The 27,387-nt window shown below is 53.1% G+C and overlaps 2 protein-coding genes across 4 annotated transcripts; both read right to left on the minus strand.

Moving 5' to 3' along the window:
• Nucleotides 1-1,111: 1,111 nt before the first annotated feature.
• ATXN7L2 (ataxin 7 like 2) lies at nucleotides 1,112-9,916 on the minus strand. 3 transcript variants are annotated; one of them, XM_033862383.2, is made up of 11 exons: nucleotides 9,759-9,914; nucleotides 7,793-7,858; nucleotides 7,304-7,408; nucleotides 6,678-6,888; nucleotides 6,093-6,379; nucleotides 5,389-5,471; nucleotides 4,798-5,051; nucleotides 3,792-3,990; nucleotides 3,530-3,651; nucleotides 2,253-3,048; nucleotides 1,112-1,247 (listed from the first exon to the last, which is right to left on the minus strand). In XM_033862383.2, the coding sequence occupies exons 1-11, from the start codon at nucleotides 9,883-9,885 to the stop codon at nucleotides 1,233-1,235; spliced, it is 2,265 nt and encodes a 754-aa protein (XP_033718274.1). In that variant the 5' UTR covers nucleotides 9,886-9,914; the 3' UTR covers nucleotides 1,112-1,232. The 3 variants fall into 3 exon arrangements, with proteins under 3 accessions (XP_033718274.1, XP_033718264.1, XP_033718281.1); XM_033862373.2 differs by lacking the exon at nucleotides 1,112-1,247 and having other exon boundaries at nucleotides 2,159-3,048; nucleotides 9,759-9,916; XM_033862390.2 differs by lacking the exons at nucleotides 1,112-1,247; nucleotides 7,304-7,408 and having other exon boundaries at nucleotides 2,159-3,048; nucleotides 9,759-9,916.
• A 75-nt stretch (nucleotides 9,917-9,991) lies between these two features.
• Nucleotides 9,992-26,453, minus strand: SYPL2 (synaptophysin like 2). Its single transcript, XM_073809973.1, has 6 exons — nucleotides 25,755-26,453; nucleotides 25,520-25,594; nucleotides 18,242-18,366; nucleotides 16,979-17,180; nucleotides 15,848-16,039; nucleotides 9,992-14,476 (listed from the first exon to the last, which is right to left on the minus strand). The coding sequence occupies exons 1-6, from the start codon at nucleotides 25,806-25,808 to the stop codon at nucleotides 14,330-14,332; spliced, it is 795 nt and encodes a 264-aa protein (XP_073666074.1). The 5' UTR covers nucleotides 25,809-26,453; the 3' UTR covers nucleotides 9,992-14,329.
• Nucleotides 26,454-27,387: the final 934 nt, after the last annotated feature.

Raw genomic sequence — 27,387 nt, forward strand, 5'->3', positions numbered from 1 at the left:
ACCCGAATCACAGATTTGGTATACTGAACCAAGAGTGTGAAACCAGTGTTTTGAACAGTTTTCCAGAAATACTGGATTTCCCTGGTTGCCCACTCTCTCCTGCCACCTCTTCTTCTGTCTTGTTAAGGGAATAAGATCCCTCCCTGCCTAAAAGCAAGGAGATGGAAAGGACAGGAGAAGGCTAAAAACTAGTGCCCTGTGCCTGGTGAATTCAGGTTTGAGGACCAAAGGAGGGACGTGCAACAGTCGTATCCCCTGTCTGCACAGTAGCTGTTGTCCCCAGTGAGACAAATGGAAAAACTAGGGCACTCCCAGCCCTTGCCGCCTCCACACCATCTGCTCAGCCCTGGGGAGCCAGGCGAACCTGAGGGGCTAGGGCCTCCCACACAGCTGCTGCCTCCCACACCAAGGGAAGTTCTGTAAGTGAGGATACCTTTTCCCTTCCTGCCTCCAAAAAAGGGTGTGGTTCAGCTTAAGGAGGCCTACCTGGGAGAGGCCGTACCCCTTCCTGAAGGGTAAACCCACAGGCCATGGAGAAAGACCAAAACCAGGCTGTCCCACAGAAATCAGGGACATCCTGAGTGCAATTACCAACTCAAGCTCCAGTGGTTGAGAAAATAAGGCTACTAGTAAGAGACAGAAAGGGCTGAAGAAACTGAGGCAGAAATTCAGAGACAGGACGGAGGAGCAGGATTGCTGGAAGACCAGAAAAGGACCACAGGCGGACATCCACAGACCTTCAAGGCCAAGATCCAAGAGTAGAGCCAGAGGTGTGGCTCCCCTCCCCCATCAAGTTTCCTTTCCCAGCGGGACTGTAGTCCCCTTGCTCGCTCCGAGCCACATGCCTCCTCATCCTAAGACTCCCCCAGTGATACAACCCCCAGCCATTTCCACAGACTAAAAGGACAAAAATATACGAGTGTAAGAGATTTTTTTTTGCAGGCAAGTGACGGGAGCTGGAGTCTGACTGCCTATCATCTCAGCCTCCTGGGGAGCAGCTGGGGACAGTAAGGACACTCATTTTGTTACATTTCTTTCCTTCCTTTTCTACGTTTCTGTTTTTATATTTTCTTAGCAGCAACAGAACAGGGAGACAGTCTTGAGGTATTTTAAAGAGTTTTTTTTCTTAAAAAAAATAATATAAAGTTATAAAAAGCGGCAGCAGCCTGGGGCCCGGATCTGGAGGGGAGGAGGTGCTGGCGGCTCCATCGCAGTGGGCAGGCACTTTCTTGTTAATGGGCTTTTGACTGTAGGAAGACAAGAGGCAAGAGACAGGGTCGGGCTGGGGGTCTAACTGTCCTCCTATCCAGCAAACTATGTGGGCCAGAAAAGCTAAGGCTTGATTTCCTCCTGCTGGTCTTGTGAGTAAAGCTGGGCAAGGGGGAGGATGAATGCCAGCCCAGCAGAGGCAGCCTGGAGATCACCCATGCACACGTGTGACAAAAACACACTCAGGCCCCATGCAGCTGTCAAACTTACTACTCTCGTATGGGCACCAAAGGTGTTGGTATGCATCTGGCCAGTGCCTAAACCAGGAGGGCATCTCCCCTTCCCACCTCCAATGCGTTCCTCCTGGCTAAGGTCATATGGATAGCTCATAGCATGCTACTCCAGGGCTCCCATCAGAAGAGGCAAATAAACCTGGCTGCTGGCTTTACCAGAAACCCTGGAGAGCTTGCCTGCCACCTCAAAACCTGGCAATGGGTATATGTATAAGATGGGCAGACATGCATACGGGGACCTTGGGTTATGTCCCTGCCCTTTCATGCCCTGATGCCCAGAGGCAAAACCAAGGAACAAGACCAGCCCACCCAGCCTGTGCGCAGCGTGTTAGGCCACAGCTCAGGGACCCAAGCTCAACCCCACTGCCCAAACCTTTCTTATCAGAGCTCATGGAGTCCAGCTTTCTCTCCTTCGGGGAACAGAGGTAGCTCCAAGTCCTGGAGTGAGGGCCACAGCCAATTCAGAAAGTGGCCCTTTGATTAAAGCAAGCAGGGGAAGGGGGAGAGGCAGAGGCAACATCTCCTTAGCCCAAAGGAGAGGGCTGGGGATAGGGGAAGGCCCACCAAGCAAAAGCCGGGGTCACCTCTCCCTAGAGCAGATGGCCCAGGAACGCTCTCTCAACTTCCCCAGTCTTCCCTTCCCTGCAAGATGTTTACTTAAGCACCTCTTTTTGTCAGGTGCCTGTGCACTCCAACCTCATCCATCCTGACCCTTCCCTGCCCCTGCTCTTCAGGGAGCTGGGCTGGTACCTTCAGTGTAGAACACTTCTCCTCAAAGGCCAGGGCTGGACCCGGCTTCTTGCGGCGCACAGAGCAGGCCGCGTCGGCAGGGGCACCAGCCTGGCAGTGCTTGGCCTTCACTGGCCGGCAGTAAGTGGCCAGGTTTTTCCGCTTCTTGGCTACCTCCTCCTCAGAGAGGCAGTTGGTCGGCAGGGCCTTGGCCGGGTGTCCAGCCGCTCCCTGGTTGTCCAGCTGAGAAGCCTTGACTGGCGTGGGGGGCTGATGAGGGGAACCCCGACAGTCCAGGGGCCCTGCCCGCTTCACTCTTGGCTCCACCGTCCCATTAAGCCCCATGCCCAGGCCTGTTTTAGTCTTGGCCGAGAGGCCCCGGCAGCCAGAGGGTTTGCCTTTTCCAGTGGGCTCCAGGACGCAGGTCCGTTTGAAAGTGGTGGGCCCAGGGGATAACTTTCGCTTTCGAGAAGGAGCCTCCACCTCGAGCCCGTCCTTGCCTTTGGATGACTTGCTGGCCTTGGAAGGTGGGAGCTTGCTGAAGGACGGGGAAGGTGTGTTGGCAGGCAGTGGTGAGGTGATAGCCTGGCTCCCACCCATGCACTCCGCCTGGCTGCAGGCGGCTGCCACGTTGGGGGAGCCTGCAGGGTAGCCAGGGCCAAGGCTGTCCTTGGTGGGGGGCGTGGAGGCTGGGCAGGCAGGTCTGGGGGGTGGGCCTGGAAGGCGGGGGCAGCTGCCCGTAGAGGATGGGCTCAGGGGAGCAGATGGCGGGGAGCTGACAAGGTGGGATGGAGGCTCAGCCGCCGGGGGGATCTTCCTGCAGCAAGAAGAGAGCCCCACTGTGATGCCAAGCAAGCAAGAGGGCCTCCCCACCAACACACAAGTCTTTCCACCCACGTAGAAATGGCCCACAGAGCCCTGGCAGTGCCGCCCTCTGCTGGGAAACGCTGGAACTCAGGGATAGGAAGAAGGCACAGGGAAAGGCAGGAATGAACTAATATACAGACCCTTTAAAAACCTCACTTTAAATCTCAGGCTGGACATCCCCTATCCCTACTTACCCAAAAGGTACTGGGAGTGATTGGTGAGAGTTAAGATTCACTCCCAGGCGACCCATTCAGGCCCTGCCTTAGCCCAGCTCCAGGCTGCCAAGTTTCCCCACCTCCTGTTCACCCTACCTGGGGTCTTCCTGGCAAACAGCCAAGCCACATCTACAGGTATGTGTGACGAATTAGGGGTTCTGAAGCCCGTGTATGCCTGGGGCCTGGGAAGGGAGGTTCTGGGGCTGAGAGACTCACTTCCACATGTGTGAGCTGAGGTGCCGTTCCAGCATAGAGCTCAGTGCCGAGCAGAACCGGTCCAGCCGGCGGCTAAACACGTAGCATCCTGGACTCACCAGCCGGCTCCCAAAGGTGCAGAACTGGAGGCAGAAGGAAGGCACATGGTTAAAGGGGCCTGAAATACAGGGAGGGCACCTTCATGTAGGATCTGACCTCCTCCCCACATTGTGGGCCAGGAGGACTGGCTCCCCACCCCCAGGTCCCTGCCCCAGGTCCTTACCGCCTGCGGCCGAGGGGGCCGGGTTGCATAATGGCAGTCAGTGGGTAGGTGGAGGTCATCAGATGTCCCCTCCTCCTCACTCTCCTCGCTGGAGGCCTGGGCACCACCCCGGGGCAGGGGGAAGGGGAACAGGCCTGGGTCCCCATCACCACCACAAGGGCCTTCATCATCCAACTCACTCTCAGAGGAGGCCCGGGACCTGGAAGGGCCAAAGGGGATGTGAGGGTGATGTGATGAGAGTGGGTCACGGTAGGTGTGTCCCTGAACCTGCCAAGCTCAAAAAGTCAGGGCAGACACCCTGCTGGGCGATCAGACAAAGAGGAAGGAGGACAGGAAGGGAGGGAACAACAGAGCTCACAGAGTAAGAGCCAGAAAGATCAGGGGCCACAGCTCCCAAGGGGTTTTCTCCCCAGCCCCTTCACTTCCCTGGCCCTGCCTCCTCAGGGGGAAAATCTGCTTCACATTCGCCTCCTCCAGAAAATCTGAGTATAACCGCACCCAGCTCTGGTCAGCCCAGTCAATTTTCTCAACCCCCTTCTTGCATCACATATTCCTGTGAGCCTATCTGAGCTGAGCCTATGTTTCGTGTCTGCCTCCATGTTATAGGCAGAGATGCATGTGTGTCTCCTTCCGCAAGGCAGGCTCTCCCCAGGTTCCAGCGCAGCCTCTGCACACGAAGGGGCCAGTGAATTAATACACAGTAGGACTGCCTCACCCAGGACCCTGACTCTTTCAGCTCCCCAATTACCACTTTTGGCCTGTTGGAAGCAGCTGGGAAAATGGTTTTTCCTCGGTGTTGGAACACTACAGAGTGCCTGGGGTACTGCGGTATGCCGGGTTAGGAACAGGGAGTCACCCACCTCCACACCACCGCCAGGGGCCCCTCCCCACACACTCAGGGTGGAGTGAGCAGCATCTTCCAGGGCACTCCCTGGGCCTGAAGGGGTTCCTGATGGCCTGGGGCCAAGTGTCCCCAGGTAAGATGGGCGCTGGATCCTGGACGTACCTGGGCAGTGCACAGTATGGGTAGGTCTGCTTGGCACGAGCAGAGAAGGTGCTGCTGGGAGCAGCCACTGCTGCCACAACCTGGACTGAGGAGGGGGGCTCCTGGGAGGGGCGCTCAAGAGCTGCCTCCTTGCGCCCTGGGCTCTTCTCCTTGGGAGACTCCCCTTTGCGGGAGTTGGCCTTCAGCTCTGCCACCAGCACGTCAAAGTCCTTGGCTCGGCCCTGGACTTCCCTGCGCTGGTGCACGGAGTGGATCTAGAACACAGCAGGGGGGAGGGTGGGGAGGAGCTGAGCAGAGGTAAGGGGCAGCGGTGTGCTCTGGCCTGGGCAAGTGAAGAGACTGGGCGTGTGAGTGTGGGTGTGTCTGTGTGTCCTTGTTTCACTTCCTGACAGGGCCAGAACCCTCCTCTGGAGAGGGGGATCTGGAAGCCACCCCCTGCCCGCTGTCCCCACCTTGGGCCCAGTATGGAGAGCCTCCCCTCCCCTTGCCTGGTCTGGGCTTAACCCCCATCCCTTCAGCTGGATCTTGGATGAGATCTCACTTGCTCTCCCTGCCCAGGGCCCGTGTCTGTGCAGAGGGACTGGGGGTTACCTTGCAGGTCAGCAGGCGGGTACAGATCTTTTTGGTCTCTGGATTTATTACCCCACACTGCCTGTTGAGGTCGCACTCCTTCCCTGTGGGGAAAGCGGTTCCCATGAACCCCAAGGCCATTTCTGGGAGGGTCTGGCGTCTTCAGGCCAAAGGCCTGGGAAGAGCTGGGCCTAAGGCTGGAGAGCCTCTGGGCCTCAAGTCTGGGGCTGCAGCCTTCCAGAGATACTCCTCTGGGCAACAGCAGCTCTCTGCTGGGTGTAAGAACCATCCCGTCCCCATGCCAGCCCCGGCACTCCTTTGGGGGCCCCAAGTCTCAAACAGGGCAACATGTACCAGGAAACAAAAGCAGCTACAGGCATCTGGGATGCCAGGGAAACCAGCTATGGGAGGCTTCTGGTGCCCTGGATCTAGACGAGAAAAGAGATAAAGTTCAACAGCCCAAGGTGAGGAAAAATACCTTCACCTTCTTGGGCACAGGCTCCCATGGCCTTAATCAGGAGACCTGGGCTGAAGAGAATCTTCCAAGAGAGCAAGCAGGTCAAGTGAGTGTCCACGTCAAGGGATGACCAGGGGCTCCTGTACCCTGGCACGCTGTGATGGCCAAGCCCACCCTTTCCTGACCCCCTCTCCATCAGGCCCAAGGACAAAGCAGTCCAAAGGAGTCCCCACTCTACCTTCCTGACCCTAAGACCACGACTACTCACGAGCCATCTTCCGGTGGGTTTTAGGGGGCAGCCTGGCCCCACCAGGCTCCTTTTCAGACGGGCTGCCTTCAGCCCGGTGACTGGAGCCCTCGCTGGGGGTTATCTCGATGCTCCCTCTGCCAGGAAGTTCTTTAGAAGGGGATGCCATGGGGTTTTTTCCAGGGGAGTCCTTGGTGAGGCCAGCCGGCTGGCTGAGGAAAGCAGAGGGCGGAGCCACCCTGATTCCGTGTCCATCAGGCTTCGGGAGACTGGACATCTTTTCCAGATTCACCACAGGCACGAAAAGGCTACACATGGAGAGAGGGTGCAGGCTGGGAGGTAGGGAGGCTGGGCCTGGGCCCCAGACTCTAGCCCAGAGCCATCTCCTTTCCCAGCCCTGGAACTTGGGTGGGCTCCTGCAGGGGTGCAGAACATGGGAAAAGGGGACCCCATATTCCCTGGAGCGAGTAGAAGGGAGCTGCAGAGAGAGATGGCCGCCTCCTGCAGTGAGCAGTGCCCATCGCCCCACAGCTGCCTCCATGTGTGCCAACCCCTCCCTGGGCTAGGGTCAGGGCTTGTCTCAGGGAGCCTCCAGCCTTTCCTTACCAGAGGTTGTCCTTCTGGGTCTTCTCTGGAGGCTGGTGGCCACGGCTCCGGGACCCCTGGCCCTTCTCCCTGGAGGAGGTTTTGCTGGAACCTGGGGCCCTACAAGCTGGGCCCTGACCGTTCACTACATGGCATTTCTGAGAGCTGGCAGGGGCTGGAGGTGGGGGTGGGGCCCGGGCGTAAAGCTTGCTGAGCGGCCCATGTCTTCTTTCTGTCACCAGGAGGTGGAGAAAGCAATCGAGGTGAGTGGCATCAACTGTCTCCTTCCCCAACCTCCTAACCCTGCTCACAGACTCATGATAGAGAACCTGGGGTTTCCAAAGCTTAGATTTTAAATTTGCCTCCTTCGCATTTGAATTTGAGCCTTCAAGACTCAAAATTCTAGAAATCAGCTTCCTGAACCTCTTAGCTCTTCCCAGACGCTAGAACTTTACTCCACCAGATGCTAAAAGGTTGCTTAAACAATAACCCCAACCAACCACAATCTGTGAAGCTCCCCGCCTCCACCTTCTTATTCCCAAAGCCTCCCTCCATTACTCACATGACCTCCCAATTGGCCCTGTCCTCAGAGTTCCATGTTCCACCTTCCCCTGTCCCCTCTATCTCCTCCCGAGGGCTCCCCTCACCGCAGTGCTTCTGGAAAGCTTGAGGCTTCACCACTTGGCTGCAATGGTTACATACAACCAAATAGAAGTCGTCATGGGCAGGGCAGTGCCCGAAGATGGACATGTCTGCAATGACAGAAGCCCTTATCACTGGAGCTGAGGACACCAGATTTTCCCTGTAAGATCAGAGAACACTCCCACCCACCACTCAGATGATACTTCCCCTCCCAGCTGATATGACAAGCTTTATATTGGATGCTTCCAGCTTCCAGAGTTCAATCTAACCAGTCCCTAAGAATGTGGGCTTTCAGGTGAGTGGGCACCAAACACCAATGATTAGGATCTCCCTCAATAAGTCACAGGAGCCAGGGGAACAGGCTGACTCAGACCTAACAAAGTGAGAATCCCCAGACCTGCTGCTTCAGGCAGCCACCTCCTGGGTTGTGGTGGAGGAAGGGAAGGTGGTCCTGTCTGCCCTGGGCCCCAGCCCCAGCATGTGTCAACTCGCACCTTCTTTAATGAGGGTCATGGCATCCAACTTCTTCAGGTTTTTGTTACTCTCCTCCAACTCAGCCCCTGGAGGAGAAACACAGCTCAGAAGGACCACTCCCATCCCAGAAGCCCCATCTCCCGTCCGACCAGGTCCTGGGGCCAAGCAGGAGGAAGCTCTCACTACTCGACAAGCATCTGGTGCTCAGGACCACTTGGAGAACCTTTCAGTGGATCTTTCTCAAGTGCCCATTCTTCCTTCACCTGCTACCTCTGGAATGAGCTGGCCCCATGAGGAGGGATCCAGCCACCTTTCTTATGGATCCTTTATTCCAAGGTACAGTTCAGGATTCCACTGCTGACTAGTTGGGTGACTATGGGTAATTATCTCTTTTCTGGGCCTGCTTCCCCATTTAAATGGGAAACAGTCCTTAACATATTTTACTACAGATCCCTGAGTCCCTTCTTGAGATTTCTCAGACAGGTCCTTTCTGCTTTTCTGTGGCATCCCAAACAGATAATCTCCTAGGTCCCCATCCCCAATTTTGTTCCACCTGTGTTGCCATGGCATTGTCAAAGTTACACCTAGCTTCTCAGGTCCTGCACTGATAGGATGGCCACAGAGGAGAGAAACTGCTGTCTTAGGGCCCTTCAGCATCTTCAAAGTCCCCTTGATCAGCTATGCAAGCCCTTTTCCTCTTAAGAGGGGGTTTGGGCAAGGGTTGCCCTTGTACCTCAGTTTCTGGGTTGATGACAAAAACGTTTTAGCTGTGCAAAGTAGCTCTTTCCCCATCCCCCTATCTTACTCCTCTCCCCTCCCTCCTCTACGCCCCCTCCCTGTCCCTTGGAAAAAAAATCAATTCTGAGTCACCAAACCCGTCTGATTCCATTTCCGGTTCTCAATGCACCCAGACCCTGACAATGGCCCCATCCTTGCCCACCCAGCATGGGGCAGTTCTGGGGTGGCCTGAGGCTCCCACTTAGGTCTGCTTCTGACACCTACTAACAGACGTGCACCTTTCTAGAATGAGAAGAATACTGACAGTCTTATATAATCTCCAGATATGAGGGGTGGTGGGTTAGGCATGCAAGAAACAAGGGGCAGCTCCCACTCTTAAGTCCATTAAAATGCAGTGATGGACAGAACTGAGCTGGGAGCTGGACGTCTCAGAGGAGAACAAGTGTCATCAGAGACCGCTCCATGTGGTCTCCTCCTCCACCTCTTCTCACTTGCAAACTTCTTCAGGGGTGTGATGCCTGCTGTCACCCCAAAGGCCACGAGGCCAGATGCCCCCTGGGGCCCAGGAGACAAAGATCAGGAGAAGGGGCTGTCAGCCCGCTCACCAAAAGCACTCAGGGGCCTAGAGAAGGTGGGGTCAAGGGAGAGAGCCCGGGAGGCAGGGCAAGAGGCCCGGGAAAGGACGGAGGGTTGGAGGCATGTATGGATGGACGGAGGAGGAAGGAAGGGAGGATGGATGGATGGATGGACCGACGAACTAATGCGGAGGAGGCGGGGGTCTAGTGGCACTGCAGCCGACAGGCAAACACCGAAAAGGAGCAAAAGGTGTAGGGCAGAAGGCGAAGGAACAAGGGGGGTTGGGAGGGGGGCACAGAAGTGGGGTGCGTGGGAAACACGTGGAGAGGACTGTTGCGGATGGGGAAAGCTTGAGGCAGGTGCAGAAGGGGCGGAAGCTGGAGGACAGCAGGCGAGAAGAAACATAAAAGCAAGCAGATGTGGGGGCAGGTACTGGGCAACGGCAGAGGCAGAGGTGGGCAGGGTGGGCTGCTGGAGAAGAGCCGGCGCTAGGACCCGGAGGCGCGAAGGTGGAGGAGCGGGCGGGCACTAGGACCCGGCGGGTCCTTTGTTTGGGGGGCCGGGGAGCCGGACGGCGGCTCCCGTCGGCAGCTCCCCTCTGTTGGCGGGGGCCCGGAGGGGGGGAGGGGAGACAGTGATGGGGTCTTCAGACTCTAGGGGTGCTTCACTCACCGTCGGCCGCGGGCAGCTCGGCCCGCTCCACCCACGAGCTCCAGCTCTGTCCCGCGAAGTCATCGAGACTCGGCACCCGCCGCTCCAGAGCGGCCATTGCTGCCGCCGCGCGTTCACGCACCGCCATCACCGCCGCGGACGCGCGCCCGCCCCGGCGCCGCCGCTGCGCGGCCCCCTCCCCCCATCCCTGCCGCGGGCACGCCTCCCCTCTCCCTCCCACCTTTCCAGCTCACTCTTTGCGCAAGCGCAGCACTGGTTGCCTTCCCCTCACTCTCCCTGCCGCATAGCCTTCTGGGAAACGTAGGCTTAGAGGTGGTGAGGTTGCCTACTGAGCTTGACGAGAGAGCCCCTCCAAAATGCACAATTGGGGGGGAAAAAGAGACCAAAGCCCCAGGACCTCTGCTCCTAACCGTTGTGAACCCATTCTTTGTGCTACCAGCCCACTCTCTTAAGTTCGCTGCACACAAACCCCAGTCCCAAACCTCTCTCTGCCCAAGATGCCCCTTTAAACCGTGCCTCCGCCAGCTGGCTGGCGCCCATTCCCGGGCTGGCGGCCACGAAGCGACTTCGCTTCCCCGTAGACCGAATGCGGTAGGTGCAGGGAGGTGGGCGCTGTGAATCAGAAGGGCAAAGGGAGGGGGTCTGTAGGATGTGCTGAAGGACACAGGGGTTGGAGTGGGGGGAGGGTCCTCAACTCTCGGGTTGTGCCTCCTGTGTGGCAAACCCACGCTGCCCTGACGCAGAGCAGAGGGTTGAAGTGGCGTTGTCTGGGTTTGGGAGGACCTAGCTGAGCTGACCGGGATCACCTGTCAGGATGACAGAAGGCTATCTCCGAGCCAGAGCCAGCCCCGGAACTGGGGTGGCCCCGAGGCTGCTGGTGTTTGCAGCATCTCTGCTGATCCGTCTCTCTCCTCATGAGCACTGCGATCGATACCCTGTACCGCCTCTTCCCAAACCCTGGCTGGACCCTGACTCCATCCATCCCTTTGGCTTCTTTTTCTAACGAATATTTTCTCTGCTGGCAGGGCTGCTACCAGAGCCTGGGCACAAGGAGATTTCTCATCAGATCTGTCATTTTCCTTGCTAAGGCCTGGAAAACACCTTAATCATCCACCTCTTTCTCTTTTCTCAGCTGATAACATTCCCTCCCACCCTCACATAATCAAGAGACAAAAGCCTGCCCCCCACCCCATCACATCAGAAAAGAGATACTAATTCTCTTTTCCCTCCTCAACCCCTTACACCTCACCACATATATTCATTCTTTCATCTAAGGGGAAACCAAACTGGAGGCAAATAAGTCAAGGTCTGTGACTTCAAGAGCTCAGACTGTCTCATTTTCACCCAGGGAAGGTTTAAGTACTTCAAGGATAATCTCTGAGGGTAGAGATTCTTAACCTGAGAACCATGGATGATTCCTAGGGGGAGTGGGAAACTGGTGACATTGAACGTAATATTGTGCCCAAGTGTATTTTTCTAGGGAATGTAAATGTAGCCTGTGACTGTTTGTCAGAAGGGGCATAGAGGTGCAAGTCTGTTCAGCAAGAACCTTTATAATTAAAAGGGCAAAGCACGTGGCCCTCAACTCCTGACAGGAAGCCTGTCTAGGTCACAGATGGTAGGAGAGTAAGTGGAAACAGCATTGTGGAAGCCAATATCTCTCGCCTTCTGAGTTTGCTCTAAATTTACTAATGAGTCTCAGTTACTTTGGACTAATTGGTGCCACCAGAAGAGGAGATGTTGCCAGACTGGGGTCCGCCAGGAACAGCTCCTCAGCGTGCAGACTCTATCGCTGGGAGTGCAGAGTGGAGGGGAGCGGAATGATGTTTTGGCGGAAGTGCTGATATTTGTCCAAGAACTTAAAGCAAGGGGAGGAGGAGGAAAAAGGTCCCCAGAAGGGCTACATTCTTGGCTCCTTCATGGCAAATGCTTGAAGCACTGTTTATTCAAATGTATAATAACAAGCACCAGAAAACAACATGCAACATTCTCCCCCCACCCCTGATCTTCAATCCCAGAAGAAGGATACCTATGACCATGATAGTGGAGGGAACTCATGTTCAGGAAAGGTCCTAGGTGGGCACCCTGGCAGGGTCAGAGTTTACTAGGGCAAAGGGCAAGTGCCCTGCCTGTTGGCCTTCTGCGGCAACTGGAGAAACCAGCACCTTCTACCTCAGGACCCACTAGGCAAAGTGGTGATGCCAGCCCTAGTTGGAGGGGACATGAGTCCTATGAGGACAGCCGCGCACTCAGCATTTGACCCAGCCCAGCCCTCTGAAGGTAATGAGGTGAAGTAGCCTTTCCTCTTAGGGTGGCTATGGAGAGAGAGGCCATAGCCTAAATCAAGGCTCTTCAGGCTGAGAACAAGCCAGCCTCTTGAAGAGGAGAAAGAGCCTTCTCTGCTCTAGGCAGAGTTCTGGGCTAGGAGTCCTTGGCAGGAGTGCATACCCACCCACCCCCTTTCCCTAGCTGAAGGGCCAATTAGTAACTTAGGCCCCCAAATGAGAATACTTTATCCATCACATTTCAGATAAATTACAAATACGTACACAGAATCCAAACAGAGTTCCAGTAGAAGCTGCTCACAGACCCTCACAGGGGCCAGCTTGAAGAAAACTGAAGGTCATCCCTTTGTTCTCTGTGTCTCTATAGCTGTGGGCAAAACTGTCTCCCCTTGTCCTTGAGTAATCATGGGGACAGCTCAGGACAGAGAGGTTCAGACTTAGAAACACCCTTATTCCCATCTCCTACCTTCCCTCCTCAAATGCCTTCCCCCAAATCTAAAAAACAAAACAAAACACCTAATTTTTCACTGAAGGACTCTGGAGCATTTGAAGATGTAAACCTCACACTCCCCTGTCACGTGGGGAAACTGACCCAAAGAAGAAATGATTGGCTCGAAGTCAAAGGTCCTGCCGCCTAGGTACCCCAGTAATGCACACATTACAATGGAGGGTGCTGAGGAAGGTGAGGAGGTTGGAGGGGTTGACTCAGTCCTGAGGAGAGACTGGCACAGGGCACATTTACCTTTGGGATGACATCTGGGCTAATTGGCACTGGATTGGAAAATGGCTGGATTCTGCCTTCTTCCTTCTTCCCTGGGCAGCCCTATGGCCAGGGCAGACTGAAATGTTTTGAGCTGGATGGGAGACAGATGGCCCTTATCCAGTCAGCACTGACTCTTGGGCCCTGGGGTCCGCAGAGGGACTGAGGAGGTGTCAGGAAGGGGAGACACACCAAAGACAAATATGGAACTGGGTCCCGAAGTGAAGAAGCACCAAGAGCATCAGCCTGCCCTGGACTGGGGTGGGTGTGTAGTGGGGACAGAGCTTGGAACAGATGCGGAAGCAGGGGAGGAATGGCGGGCAAAGGGAGAGGGCATGTTCTTTCGTAAAGGTGAGAAGGGGAAGTATGAAACGGGCCAGAGAAGGAGCAGGGCGGGAAAAAAACGAGCAGAGAGTGAGGAAGAAATGGGCCCATCCATCCATGTCCTGGGGCTCTGGGGCAACTTAGACTCATGATGGTCCTTTATTACCCTTTCAGAGCCCCTATCTGGCCCTACAGGAATGAAAGGAAGGCCTGGACAGACTTTGAAAAGGATCTTGAATGCCTCAGACCCAAGAGGCTGGGGAAGGGAGAGGAACAGAGAGGTGGGAGGTGGGGAGGGCTGAAATGGAGATGCTCCTAGACCCCTCATCTTGTGTCCCAAGTGTGAGACCAAGCCCAAGTAGGAGGACAGGGAGGAAGGTAAGGAGTTTCTAGGGCAAGTATGCGTTTAGAGTGTTGGTGGAAGTGCCCCAGCCTGGAGGGGTGGAAGGACTAAGGGAATTTAAAAAAAACTGATTCCCCAGCAAGTTTTCTGGCTTCTGTTTCTTTAAGTTGCAACTCAGTTGCAATTTATCTGCTCCCCACCAAGTCTCAGCCTACTTGGGACCCTCTGAAAGGCTGTTTTCTAGGCTAGTCCGCCTCCTGGGTTCCCACGTGATGGGCTCTGTGGGCAAACAGAGGCCAGAGGAGGCAGAGGAGAGGGTGGGGAGCATACTGAGCTCAGGCGGATTGGAGGTCAGCGCAGACACGGGGCCTTGATGACAGCCATTGAAGAGGGGTCACTAAACCACTGGTGGGCCCTCCATGCAAGGGGGCAGGGAGAAGGCTGCCAGCCAATTTCCCCTCCCCCCACTTTTATTGACGCTGGACAGACTGATAGAAGTGGCAGCTAGGAACCAGTCTCAGGTCTCCTGACCCCAACCTTTGCCTGTAGCAGAGGCTGGTTCTCAAAGGCTGTGAGGGTACACGTAAGACCCCAAGTAAGATGCCTGGGTCCAGGCAGTAGATAAGAAGCACTGAGCTCCTGCCATCCGGGGCTCCAGCAAGAGGAGGGATAGGAAGCCACTGGGAGGGCTGCCCAGGTTTCCGACAGCTGATGCCTGCCCATCCAGTGAAGACGTCTCAAAGCTCAGAGCCCAGAATAATGGGGGAGGGGAGTTGGGGGAGGAAGAAGAGGAGGTCCTGGAAGCCAGAGGCGGTTGAAGAGGCGCTGTCCTGTTCGGGAGTAGCCGGGTGGGGGCCGCTTACTGCTTCTCCACCGCTCCCTGCTCAGCTGCGCTCTCCTGGCCGGCGCCCTGGCCCTGGTCCTGGCCCTGCCCGTGCCACGGGGTCTCCTTGAACACAAACCAACAGTTCCCGGCCCACAGGAAGAAGCTGATAAAGCCAAAGAGCTGCAAAGACATCAGAGGGAGGGTGGCTTATGAGAATAGGAGGGCATCCTGGGAACAGGGAGGGGGAGTACCTGTGTGTTGGGGGGAGGGGGAGGTGCAGAGGGCTAGAAAGACTAAAAGAGAACTGGATGTAGAGTCAGGGTTTAAGGCCACCACCCACTAAGGGATTCTCTGGTGAAAGTGTCTAACTCTGTCCACAGCATGCACCCAAGTTGTGGCTTGGTCGCTAGGAGAACCTGGCTCCTGGAGTGGAGCACCGTGCAAAGCACAGCAAGGAGCAAGGGCTCTAGTGGCACTTCCCACAGCGTCCGCAGGCCGTTTTCCGAAGGCCTTGTCAGGGTGGGTGGGGCCAGAGCTGTCCAAGGTGCTCCTTCCCTAGGGTAGCGACCCAGCCAGCTCTATCCAAATATTTATTCAAAATATTTAAAAACCTATCAGCAGGGAGTATTTAGGGGGAAGTGTACTGATGTCTGCAATAAACTTTGAAATGCATTAAAAATAAGATGGATCAATAGATGAAGAGAGGCAGATAGATACAGGACAAAGCAAGTCTAGTAAAATGTTAATGGTACAGTCTAGCTGATGAGTGCGTGGCTGTTCATTGTAAAAGTCTTTCAACTTTGCCGAATGTGTGAACATTTTTACAGTAAAAGGCTGTGGGGCTAACACCTATCAGCAGGGTTCCAGCAAGGTCTAGAAGGCTCCCTGGTGTGCCAGCCATTAAACCTTTCAGTTGCTGGGCCCGGGGAAGGTTCAGGCCATTTTCAGGGCAGGGCTGAGGCGGCTGGGCTGACAGGAGGGCATTTGCAAAGCTCAGCTACTTACCAACTAATATGGAGATGTTTCAATGTTCTAACAGCTGGGGTGGCCAAATACATGCATACCAGCTAGACCCACCACTGCCCAAAGACCTTTTCCAGCCTGGAGGCCTGAGTGACAATAAGCCCCTTCTCACCCACTCTGGGTCTGCCCCCCCTCCCCCGCTTTGAGCCCCGTCACAGCCCTAGGCTCCCCCTCCACCTGCTCATGTGTGTACATTCACACAGACTGTAAAGAGGCAGGAGGAGGGAGAGGCAGTCACAAAGAGCACGCCTGGAGGTGGGGAGAAGAGAGGGAAATGGGAGGCAGAGGGCGGAAGGAGGAAGGCACAGGAGGCTGAGTGGCTCTTGGGTTCCCCCTGCCCAAATGTCCCTCAGGGTCAGCCAGGGGCCAGCAGCCAGCATTAGGTGCAGCGGAAGCACTGGCTGCCAGTGCCGGGGAGGGCAGCTGTGAAGACACCCTCTCTGTCCCTCTCAGACCCTGCTGTGACAGGCCTGGGCAGCTGGGAGTGTGCTGCCTTCCCCAGACCCCTTCAGTGGCCACAGGTCTCACCACGGAGATGTTGGCCAGTCCCATGGAGGGCGTGGCCCCGGCACTGCACACCGCCTCCTCTCCATGGCACACAGACATGGCTGCTGTCAGGCTGGATGGTCGTGTGGCCCCCTTGACGTCAGTCAGGCCCTTGCCCCAGGCAGCTGCAGCTACCAGCCAGAAAAAGGTGAAGGAGACAGTCACACAGAAGTCCTGGGAGGAGCAGAGGGACAGGAAATACAATCAGAAAGGCCCCCATGATTCTGTACTTCTTTTCGTCTTGCCATAAGGCACTGGGATATTGGGGTCCCAGGACAGCTGCCTCTTCCTATCCTACCCAACACCTAGAGTTTCAGGGAACTCAGATCATCCTAGGGAATCTGCCACCAAGAGAATCCCGCCAGCCAGGGCTACCCCTGCCCATGCCCTCAGAACTGAGGTCAGGTAACAATGTGCCCAGGCATCTGTTGGTCAGTGTCATCCCTAAACCCACGTGGCCTAAACTTGACACTCTCCCCACGCCCAGCCTTTCCTTTGATCACCACTGCTCAGTTACAAGTGGTGGCAGAGTGAGGGCAGACTGCAGGAGATAAAAGGGGTCCCCTAAGGCACCCTTTCCACCTTGCATGCCTGGGATAGGGAGAAAGTAAAGGGGAAATAATATTGATAATAGCTAGCACTTATGGAGGCTAACTATACACCAGGTATTTTACATGCACGTTCACTTTATCTTTCCAAAACACTATTAGATACTTATTATTTTATTCCCATTTTATAGTTGAGGAAACTGAGAGTTAGAGAGGTTAAGGAAATTGTCAAGAGCACACAGCTAGTAAGGGACAGTGCTGGGATTTGAACCCAAGCAATCAGACTTCAGCGCCTGCTTCTTGAAGCTACTGTGCCTACTTTGAGTAGAGCAAGCGATGGGAGGCTGGTAGACGCAGAGTCCTGGGACATGGGCCTTCCACTGGCCCGAGGACCTGTGGCAGCCCCAGCACCCGAAGGGACCAGCAGCAAAGAGCTGGCAGGGAAATTGAGGAGGTTCACATCCGAGTGTCAGGGACCCAGGAAAGCCACCATGTTTGTCCTCAGCCCGGAAACGTATGTCTCCTCAGTGCCTCCACCCCATCCCTCCTGGCTGTGCCCACTCACCACCAGGGGGAAGCGCCTGTTCTCCGTGTAGATGTTGTGGAAACGCAGGTAGAGGACGAGTGCAGCTATGGTGTAGAAGAAGGAAAAGATGCCCAGGGTCACGAAGAACTCGGCGGGGGCAGAGAAGTCCCCCATGAGATGCATGGTCTTGGAGGTGGATTCATCGTCGCAGAGGGGCATCTCATACTGGACCCGGTTCAACCTGCAGGTGGCACGGAGCCCACCCTGAGCTCAGGGCGATCCTCTCCCTGTGGAGGCAGTGGGCTTCCCCTGCCCCAGGAGCAGTCCTGCACTAGTTCTCACCCAAGGACTCTTACAGAACCAAGAAAGGGGCAGGTAGGGAGGAAAGTTTCTGGAGGGAACCTTGCAGTCAGAACAGGAATTTTCCTGGAATTCTGGTCAAACTCTACCTCCCTCTCAGCCACCACCCCACACTCATCCACCCTGCCCAGATACGGTGACCCTGTATTTCCACGTATCTCCACGACCCTTTAGATTGTAACCACAGTATATATAGTTCATCTATTTCTGGTAGCCAAACCACCAGGGAAATCAGCTTCATTCTGTCCCTGGGAAAGCACAGGTCCACAGTGGCCAAGTTAAGATTGGAGTCACCCATTCTCAGGCTTTATTTAGGTCCCCCAATGAGACCACACTGGACAAAATCAAGAGAGAAAAACAAATACCCTATTATGAACAAGAGACAGCTAATCTAACTTGGCTGCTGCTACTAGAAATTTCTGAAAAGCTGAGCGCTGTCCCCATTCCCCTCTGAACACTTGGGCTCTCCCTTCTCTAAGCTCCCAAACACTCAGGAAAGAGTATTGTCTTCTACCTCCCGGCCAAGGTATACCCCCTTGTATTCTGGTGGTACTGGTGAGCATCCCCCATCAGCTCTTCAGGACCTGAGTACTGACAAGCTTCCTTACCTTCAAGGCAGGGAGGAGGCTGCTGAGGGTCGAGAAGCCTCCACCCCACACTGCATAGGTTCTTTCTGTAAGAGCTGTTGTTACCTGCTATTGGTTATCCATGGACTGCAACATTATTATAACAGGGATCTATTTGAGTTTCCCTTATATTTTTCTCTGGCCAGTGTGTCTGAAATTCCTAAAGGGCAGGAAGGACCTGAGCCTTGTAATTCTATCTGAAACTGGAGTGGCACCCAACAAAAGGTCTTTAGGTTTCTGGAGGAGAAAGAGACCAAGCAGGTCCTGCCAATCCAATGAGAGAGGCTATGCGGGGTCAGAATCAACTCCTGCTCACCTGAAGGGATAGCCGAACGAAACAAGGATGGTGCTCACGTCCTTGGCTTCGTTGTTGCAGCGAACCGTTGCTCCTGTTTCCCCACTGTAGGAGCCGCAGGACCCGAAGGCGAAAATAGCAAAGAGCTGAGGGAGAGTGAAGCCCCTCTGAGAGTCAGAAGGTCTCAGCTGGCCAAGGTCTATCACTTCAGAACCACCCTCTGACTCTCAGCCGGTGCAGATATGGGGGCGGGGGGAGGGCCAGGAGTCCCTTTGATCAAGTCCCTCCGGGCCGGGGACCCATGGCTTCCTTTGGTCTCCCAGCCTCAGGGTGCTGTGTTCACTGCACAGCGTGCTGGACCAAATAGCCAAATGAATAAGGTTGACTTTGACTGGTACCTGGGAGGGAGATGAAGAGGGAGAAATGGGCAGTTTCCAGGTCTCCCCATCGGATGTGACACTGGAGACCACAGGTAGCCTCCTTAAGATGATGACTAACACAAAGCAATTTAGGCTTTGGAAACTTCTATCTCAAAGTTGGACTTGAATTTCCTCCCCAAGGGAGAGGCACCCTAGAAATAGATTTCCCTGCACCAATCTAGATCAGGAGTGCATGGAATTCTTTCCATTTCTCCTTTGAAGCCATCAATGAATCTTGCCATTACCTTCTTGCTAACTTCCAATGGCTTCCTGCCTCAGTGGAGGTATAGTTAGAGGGGACAACCTCCGCCAAGCCTTCCGAGGGGCCAAGGGGGCAGGGGCCCGGCTGCTGTGTACTGCCAGCTAACTCCTCTCCCCCAAAGGCACCTTTCCTTTGGCAACTGTGCTGGCTGGGTTGATGATGGCAGTCCTGGCTCAAGCCCAGAGAAAAGTATCCTCAACTTGCCTTATCAGCCTCTGCTTTTTCCCCAGTGGTGTTTCCCTTTATAATCCGTTGCTGCTGCCATTTCGCAGTGTTAAGAACCAGAGGCGTTTCAGATCACATGAATTGTTTTCCTCTTCACCTTTCATCACATTTTACTAAACCTCCTGCCTTGAATGACATGAAATTCCCTCATCCTATGATTTTCTAATTTCTTTCTGAGGATACACACTTTGGTTAGAAGGAGGTGAGAAATTGGAGTCTCTGATCCTCCCACATTATCTGTTCAGGGCTCATTTCCTGTGCACTTACCATTGGCTTGTGCACGATATAATCATTTGTATTAAGCAGTGAGCTTATTCTGTTAATTGTTCACTTTTTGTACGTTTCTTTGCGATTTGGTATCTTGGATATTAAGCACCTAGAAGACAGCTAATTCACATCCCAGTCCTGCATCCAGTGTTTATAGAATAGAGTTGTGTTCACATTATTTTGCTAATGCTTGATAGTATTGTGGAGTGAAGAGCCCTGGATCAGGAGTCTGGAAATCCAGGTCCTGGTCCTGGCCCTGTCACTAACTGGCAGGGTGACCTCTAATAAGTCATTCTGCTCTCTGAGTCTCAGTTTCCTCCTCTGTAAAATGAGGAGTTTGGAGCAGGTAATCCAAAGGCCTTTTCCAACTCTATGATTCTCTCACTCTCCGAGGGTAACGCTATCAGTGTGCCCTTGGCTGGGCTTGCCAGCAGCTGCGCTCTGTCCCTGGGTGGTGTCCGGTGCCACTGCCCCACCTTGCATCGCCTGGCCTGGCAGATCTTCTTCATGCTGGAGCCACTGACCCCTCTCTAAAGGTCATAATGGGTACCTCTCTGTTTCTAGGAGGTTTAGTTCAAACAAATGACAATTGTCTCCATCTTAAAAATCGTCCAGGAAAGGAGACAGTATAACCTCTCTCCAATGCCTGCTTAACCTCCTGATCTGACTTACATTACAGAGGCTGCAATAGAGCCCTGTTTGCTCATCTTCTTGACAGGCCTGGAGAGAAGTTACTCAAAGCCTCTGCATCATTATCCTTTACATACTCCAATTTGCCTCCCTGGCATAACAGTGGAACTTCTCTAGCTCGTCCTCGTAAGAATTCTCCAATCTTGTCAGCTCTGTTTCTTGTCAGTTCTCTGATTCCTCTTGGAAGTTTCTTTGTTCCTCTTAGCTTCTGGTGCCCAGAACTGGACACAATTAAGGCGTTACATTCTGGGAAGGGCAGACAGTTGGATATATGTTTACTGTTGGCAGTTAGCCAGTGAATGACTCTGTAATAGGTTCCCCCCAAAAGTAGGTACTCCTAACTTGGGGCAATGAACAGTTAGTTATGGAGCCTGCTTTTTACTAGCACTCTCTTGACTGGCACTCCTGACCATTTACAGAAAGATGTCATTTACTGAGCATCTACTATGTACCAGGCATTGTTCTAGGCGATATGATTTATTAGTGAACAAAAGAGAAAAAAAACCTCTGTCTTCATGGAGCGCCTACTATAGAGCTGCACTATCCACAATGGTAGCCACTAGCCAAGTATGGCTATTTACATTTAAATTCATTAAAATTAAATAACACTTAAAATTCAGTTGCTCAGACACACTGGCCACATTTCAAGTGCTCCCTAGGCACATGTGACTAGCAGGTTCCATACTGGACAACACAGATTATAGAGCTTTTCCATCATTGCGGGAAGTTCTGCTATGGCCAGATGACAACCTTGAGGTTCTGAAAATCCTGAACCCTCCTTTACGATTCCTCTCTGGGCAAAATATACCCATAGTAACTTTAGTATTAACTGTATTCTCTTCTATTCTGATTCTTTGAAAGTCAGGAGCCTCTAAACACCTTATATAACTTTATTAACCAGAATATATGATTAAATTTGAACATAACACAGTCAGATGGTGTCAGATAACAGATGACAGTTGGCTATGCAAGTGAACGGATGGAGGAATCTCAGCAAAATCTCACAGGTTCACAGAGCAAAAAGGATCTCAGAGATTATCAAGCACAATAGTCTCATTTCATAGAGGTGGAAACTGAAGTCCCAAAAGATTAAGTGACTTCCCCAAGGTCACATTTAGCCAATGTGAGAGCCAGGCTTAGAATTCACAACTCCTGATTCCCGGTTCTGTGCTCTTTCTACATCACCCATTCATTAATCAACAAAGAGTTATCGAGCATCTACTTTGTGCCAGGTGCTGCAGAATCTAAGTTGAATAAGACCTGGTGCCTGCTCTCAAGAGTTTGCATCCAGAAAGGAGAGAGTCATGCTCAAATAAAAACCAAAACAGAACCCTGCATCACACAGTTATAAAGGCTGAAAAAGATCTCTACCGTGTGCAGGGAGGATTGCAAAGAGAGAGGAAGTAGCTCTGCACCTGGGATGCAGGAGCAGAGAAAGACACGCTTTCCCAGCCTCCTCTACCTTTCTGTATCAGATATGCTTTCTTCCTTAACTGTGCCAGGTGACTGAGCCACAGGGAAGAGTGGGGAAGAACAGAAACCACCCCTGTCACCAAGCACAAGGCTCTGAGCCAAACAAGCTGGTCATAAAGAACAGGAGCCACAAAGACATGGAGACCCTAAGACAAGGGGCAACTCCAGAGCTCTGGTACCAACCAGCCTTCCTCCTCATGGACCTGCATTGCTGGGAACAGCAGTGGTCATACACTGCCACCCTCCTACCCCTCTTCCTCCTCCTCCTCTTCCTCTTCCCCCTTCCCCTCCTCCCTCTGCATCTCTCTCTTTTTTTTAAATAAATTTATTTATTTTATTTTTGGCTGCATTGGGTCTTTGTTGCTGTGCCTGGGCTTTCTCTAGTTGCAGGACTACTCTTTGTTGCGGTGCACGGGCTTCTCATTGTAGTGGCTTCTCTTGTTGTGGAGCACAGGCTCTAGGCACGCGGGCTTCAGCAGTTGTGGTACATGGGCTCTAGAGAGAAGGCTCAGTAGTTGTGGCGCACGGGCTTAGTTGCTCCACGGCATGTGGGATCTTCCTGGACCAGGGCTCGAACCCGTGTCCCCTGCATTGGCAGGCGGATTCTTAACCGCTGCGCCACCAGGGAAGCCCTCTGCATCTCTTTTGGAAAGATGTCAGAATAACCTTGCTACTTTAAGGATGAGGCTCCACTTTGGTGCTGACTTGCTTTTTGGTGATAATCCTTTGTCAGTCCTGAGAACACTAACATTTCCACTTAGTGCAGGGCACAAGAAAGACAAGTTCTCCCCCAAATCCTATTCCCACAATCATCTCACTGGTTTTTATGGACTCTGATGGTGTACTTTCGAACTCCCCACATTTACAGAAATAGCTTATTTTCATTACAGAGACCCCAGGGCCAAATAAGTGACCTTGGCACCTCAAAGGTGAACTACTGATCAAGGGCACAAGTTAAAGGTAACGTGACATTATCGATACAGTAACTGAGTAATCCAGGAGATTCGTACCTTACCCTCAAAGTGAGGATTTGGCAGTGACATCTGAATAATCTCACCAAAGGACAAGTCTAGCTGACAGTCTGCATAAGGGGGAAAGTTAGGGAGAAGGAGAGGTTTGGGAACAAACACTTGCTGAATACCTCCTGGACTGCCAGGCTCACCATGGTCTTCCTGAATGCTCCAATGCTTTACAGATATTAGCTCCTGTAATCCTCCCAGTGAGCTCATGAGATAGATCTTACCCTCATCTACAGATAAGAAACTGAGACCCATGAAGATTTCATCACTTACCCTAGGTTCCATAGCTAGAAAGCAGAGAAAAACTAGTTCTCCAATAATTGGTATATGCCTATGTTATTTTCCTAGCTTAGTGTAGACTTAGTGAGACCCCAGAACTGCAATTGAGGTGAGATTAGTTAATCTTTAAATTTTAAGGAGATACCCCAAGCTAAGCTCCTCACTAATAAAAGAATAACATTACTTTTATCTCACCAGGATTCCAGTAAAACCTTTGCTTTTTGTAATAGCGACAACAAAGTTTTCAATTATCATTACAATAACTGCAGGTTCGTCTGTGGTTTTTCCCCCCTTTTCCAGACCGGAGTATTTGATCCCTCCAAGCAGGAAATATGCAAAAAGTCCCAGACGACATTTTCACTGTCATTTTGGTGCTGGTTCCTGGTGCTGGTTCCTGTGTTCACCTGCAGAGACTCAGAGCAAGTGAAACTCACTCTGAATTCAGGCTACCAGGATGGCAGTAAAAGCAAATCATGTCTCTTTATGATGCTACCCTTCGAATGAAGGCTGAGTGCAGAGCCTAGCCCTGGACTCTTGGATTGAGTATTACGAGAGAAAGGCATAACTTCCTCTCTAAGAAGCTGAGGATCTTAACAAGTCAAACAGGGGGCTTCCCTGGTGGCGCAGTGGTTGAGAGTCCGCCTGCCGATGCAGGAGACACGGGTTCGTGCCCCGGTCCGGGAAGATCCCACGTGCCGCAGAGCGGCTGGGCCTGTGAGCCATGGCCGCTGAGCCTGCACGTCCAGAGCCTGTGCTCCGCAACAGGAGAGGTCATAACAGTGAGAGGCCCGCGTACCACAAAAAAAAAAAAAAAAACGTCAAACAGGTCTTAATTCTTAGGGATCAGAACTGACTGTGGGAGGAGACTAGGCATTGCTTTGTGCAGCCTTATAGAAATGTTGTGGGTATTGGTTGGGGGAGGGTTGGGAAAAGGGTAGAAAGGTTAAAGAAGGAAGCTTTTCAGAATCCCTCCCATGGAGGATGATTCCATGGTCTAACAACCTCATTGTTTCCCTCATCCCTTGACAGCCTTTCTCAAATTTCCCTTAGATCCATTTGTCTAGTTTAATGATAAAATTGTACCTTACATTTCTGGTTCTGCTCCTCTGGACCACTCATAATGGATCCCTAGTTCTGGATGGTAGACACACAGAGTCTTAATATCATTCTTCTACGGCCCCCTCAAGTACTCAAGTGGTGGCTCATGGCACGGAAGTGGGGGGGGAGGTGAAAGAGCTCAGTCAGCAGTAGTTCCAACCGCTCTTGAGGCAGTAGAGAGAGTGGAAAGTCCCCAACAGGTCCCAGAGTTTGCACTTGGGAGCTCCGCATGCTGGCCTGTAGCCCCAGTCAGGGTCTCAGATATCCAGAGGTAACCCCAAATGCACTATTGCCCCCGAATTCCAGATCTGATGATTCTCGTCCAAAGGATGATTTAAGAATCAGCGACACAGTGCTAACTCCTGTCTCCAATGAGTTAAAAGCCCCTTAGAACTCAATCCTCCTCAGTATTAATGGTAACTTATTCCCTAGCTGAATTCTGTGCTGAAAGCACATTAATTAAGTTTTTCACACACCATTTGGTGTGTGGATTGTCTAACTTAAATCTCTTCTGTGACAGTGCAATAACTGCTCTCGAAAAGTCTTTATGATTTGAAAGAGCGACTGCACCTGTCCACATTCCTAATTTATACCCAGGAGGCCTTGGGCACCACGAAGGACAGAGAACATGCTAATGTCTCAAAGTACCAGTGAGGCAGGAGAAGATGGTATTTCCCCTATACCACTGCAGGGGAAACTGAGGCCCTGGGCAAATGATTTCTTCAAGGTCACAGGATAAGTCTAACCCAAGGGCAATGTTCTAGCATGCCAACCCATTTAGAGCAGAAAGGGACCCTAGGGATGGTCTGAACATTTGATTAATATGGAAACTGAAGTCCAAAGAAGAGAATTGTCCAGGGTCAAGTAAGTAGAAAAGGCAGGTTCAGGTCTAGAACCCAGGGCCCCAGCCTTCTAGCTCAATATTCTATCTTATTCTACAAGCCACATTTTGGCTGATTTTTATTCTGTCTTACTATTTTTTCTTTTATGTAATCCTAGAGCCATGAACTCCATTCATACATTCATCCACTCCCTCACGCAGTTACAGGAACACAGATTACTCTAGTGACCTCAACAGAACAGCTGCCAGCCAGGACCCTGTCCCATGAATCCACCTCCAGGATCAGTCAGGTCCTGGTGGGTTTGGAGACAGGATGGTTTCCATCGCCTGCCTCCTTCCGTCCTCTGCCCTCTGCAGCTCTCCTCATTCCCACTTGTCCTCTTCGCCCCTCCCGCCACCGAGGAGTGGTATGTGCAGGATCAGAGTTCTGGAAAGGTTACACCCGGGTCCTCTCGCCCGGGTGAAATGTGAGCGCCCTGGGCAAAGACTCCTTGCACATAGAAGGACCGAATCCGGGGCTCCGCGTGCTTCGTTCCTCACCCTCCTGCCACCAAGTGCTGGAGAAGCAGCCCCAGCCCGCCCCTCCCCCGCCCACCTGTCACCGCCCCCCACCCTTCCTTCGGGACCGGCCTCAGCACCTCCCCGCCCCCCACTTCGGCCACATTGCTCGGGTCAGCGTCACAGCCCAGGCTCCCGAAATAGCCCTCGTCTAGGGCAGCGACTCACCCACTGGAGAACTTTGATGAAGCCCAGAGGCTCCTCCAGCCGCCTCCAGCGCAGCCCCACGAGCAGGCGGTCCACCTGCGGAGACAGGGCTCGGGGTCAGGGCGGTGGGGGACCCAGGAAAGCGCTGGCCCTCTTCCTCCCACTCACACCCGGGAGAGAGGGCAGAATAAGGGTCGGCCCGACACCCAGGTGGAGAAGGGGCGGCGAGAGAGCCCTAGGGGCGTGCAGGGAGTACCTGCTGGCGCGGCGACTTGTCCGCCGTGCGACTGGAGCTCTCCGTCGAGGACATGCTGGCGCGGCGGGGCTGGAGCGCGCGCGCGGTCCGCGGGGACCGCGGTGGGGCTCGGGGCTGCTGACCCGCGGCGGGGGAAGCGAGCTGTACCGAAGCGCGAGCGGCCGTCGGCGGCCCGGGATCCAGCCTGGCTGGGTGGGTCGCGGGGGCGCTGCTGCTCGCGCTCGCCGAGGCCGCGGCCGCCGCTCTACCCCGCCGGCTGCAGAAAACCCCCGAGTCCAATTCAAACTTCTGTCAAACTCGCGAACGAACTTGGCAATAGAGTCACGTGGCGTGCGCTTGAGAACCCTCCTCCCGCCCCCTTAGCTCCCGGGTCCCTGCCCGCAGGATGCCTTAAAGGGACCTGTGGCCTCTGCGGGCAGTTCGGCCGCGAGGGGGCTCAGGTTCCTTGCCAGGAGCCTCCAGGGCCAGTCCCAAGCGAGACATCACAGCTGCCCCGACCCGTAGCCAAAGTCGGGAACCAGACTGGAGCGCTGGCAATCATCGGCTCCTAGTTTATCTTTACCAATTTTCCTGGATTTGGAGCTGCTCTGTGCCGTTTTTTCTTCTTTCACACCATAATACTCAGAACCTAAAGGATTTTCATAAAGGCATTATCAGGGCTGAAATAAAGTTCTAAAACTTACGGTTAACAAACTGCTTGCTTCCAAAATCTTCAAGAGCCAGTACAGACGAAATGGGCAATAGAATGTAACTGACTTATTGTTCTGTCTAGTTAGGCGTTGCTTTAATTTGTTAACACCAAAAGCATTCTTACGTTAGTAATTTAAAAGTTATGGATCATTTAAAAGTATAAACTCAATCTCCTTTAAAATAGCCCTCGCCATTTAAATGAGAGTGAAAATATTCTTTGAGGAATGGCGGGGGCGGGGGGTTGGCTTAGAAGATGTACTTTGTGTTGAAAAGTTGACGTTGTTGCATATGATCCACCGTAAATCGGTCCCTAATTTTCAAGATGTGTTCCGCAGGAGCCTGAATGAGTAATGATGAATATTACACATTCGGTTTACCGGAGTGTAAATATAAGTAGTGAAAGGTTAAGTGATTTGCCCAAGGTCACTGAGTGAGCCAGTGGGAGGTAGCCAAAGAACCTGCCTTCACCTCCTAAGAATTGACTTGTAAATGTGTATCCATCGCCTGGGAATCATTCCTGGAGGCCCCTTCTGGTACTTCAGGATGACTGGTTTTTGAACATTTAGCTATTATTAATACAATTCGTTCCCCCACTAGATAAGTGCCTTCCAAGGTTGGGGTGGGGGGAGTGACTGGGGTCAAGTCACCTGGGCTTGAAGGGAACTTCTCCAGTGGACTTCCATGCAAATCTAGGCTAAACAAGGAACTACTGAGTCCCCAATCCACTTCAGATTCCTTTTCTATGGAATAGGGATAATAATTTCTGTCCTTATTTCATAAAGTGATCATGAGGCTTAAGTGGTGTGAGGTATGTAAATGCTCACACTACACAAATATGAAATAATCTGCTCATTACTGATGTCGACAACAACATGCATATAGAATACAACACAAGCAGAAAAGAATCAGAATAACACAGCAAAATCCACACACCCACCAACCA

The sequence above is a fragment of the Tursiops truncatus genome, chromosome 1 (assembly GCF_011762595.2).
Source record: "Tursiops truncatus isolate mTurTru1 chromosome 1, mTurTru1.mat.Y, whole genome shotgun sequence".
NCBI lineage: Eukaryota > Metazoa > Chordata > Mammalia > Artiodactyla > Delphinidae > Tursiops > Tursiops truncatus.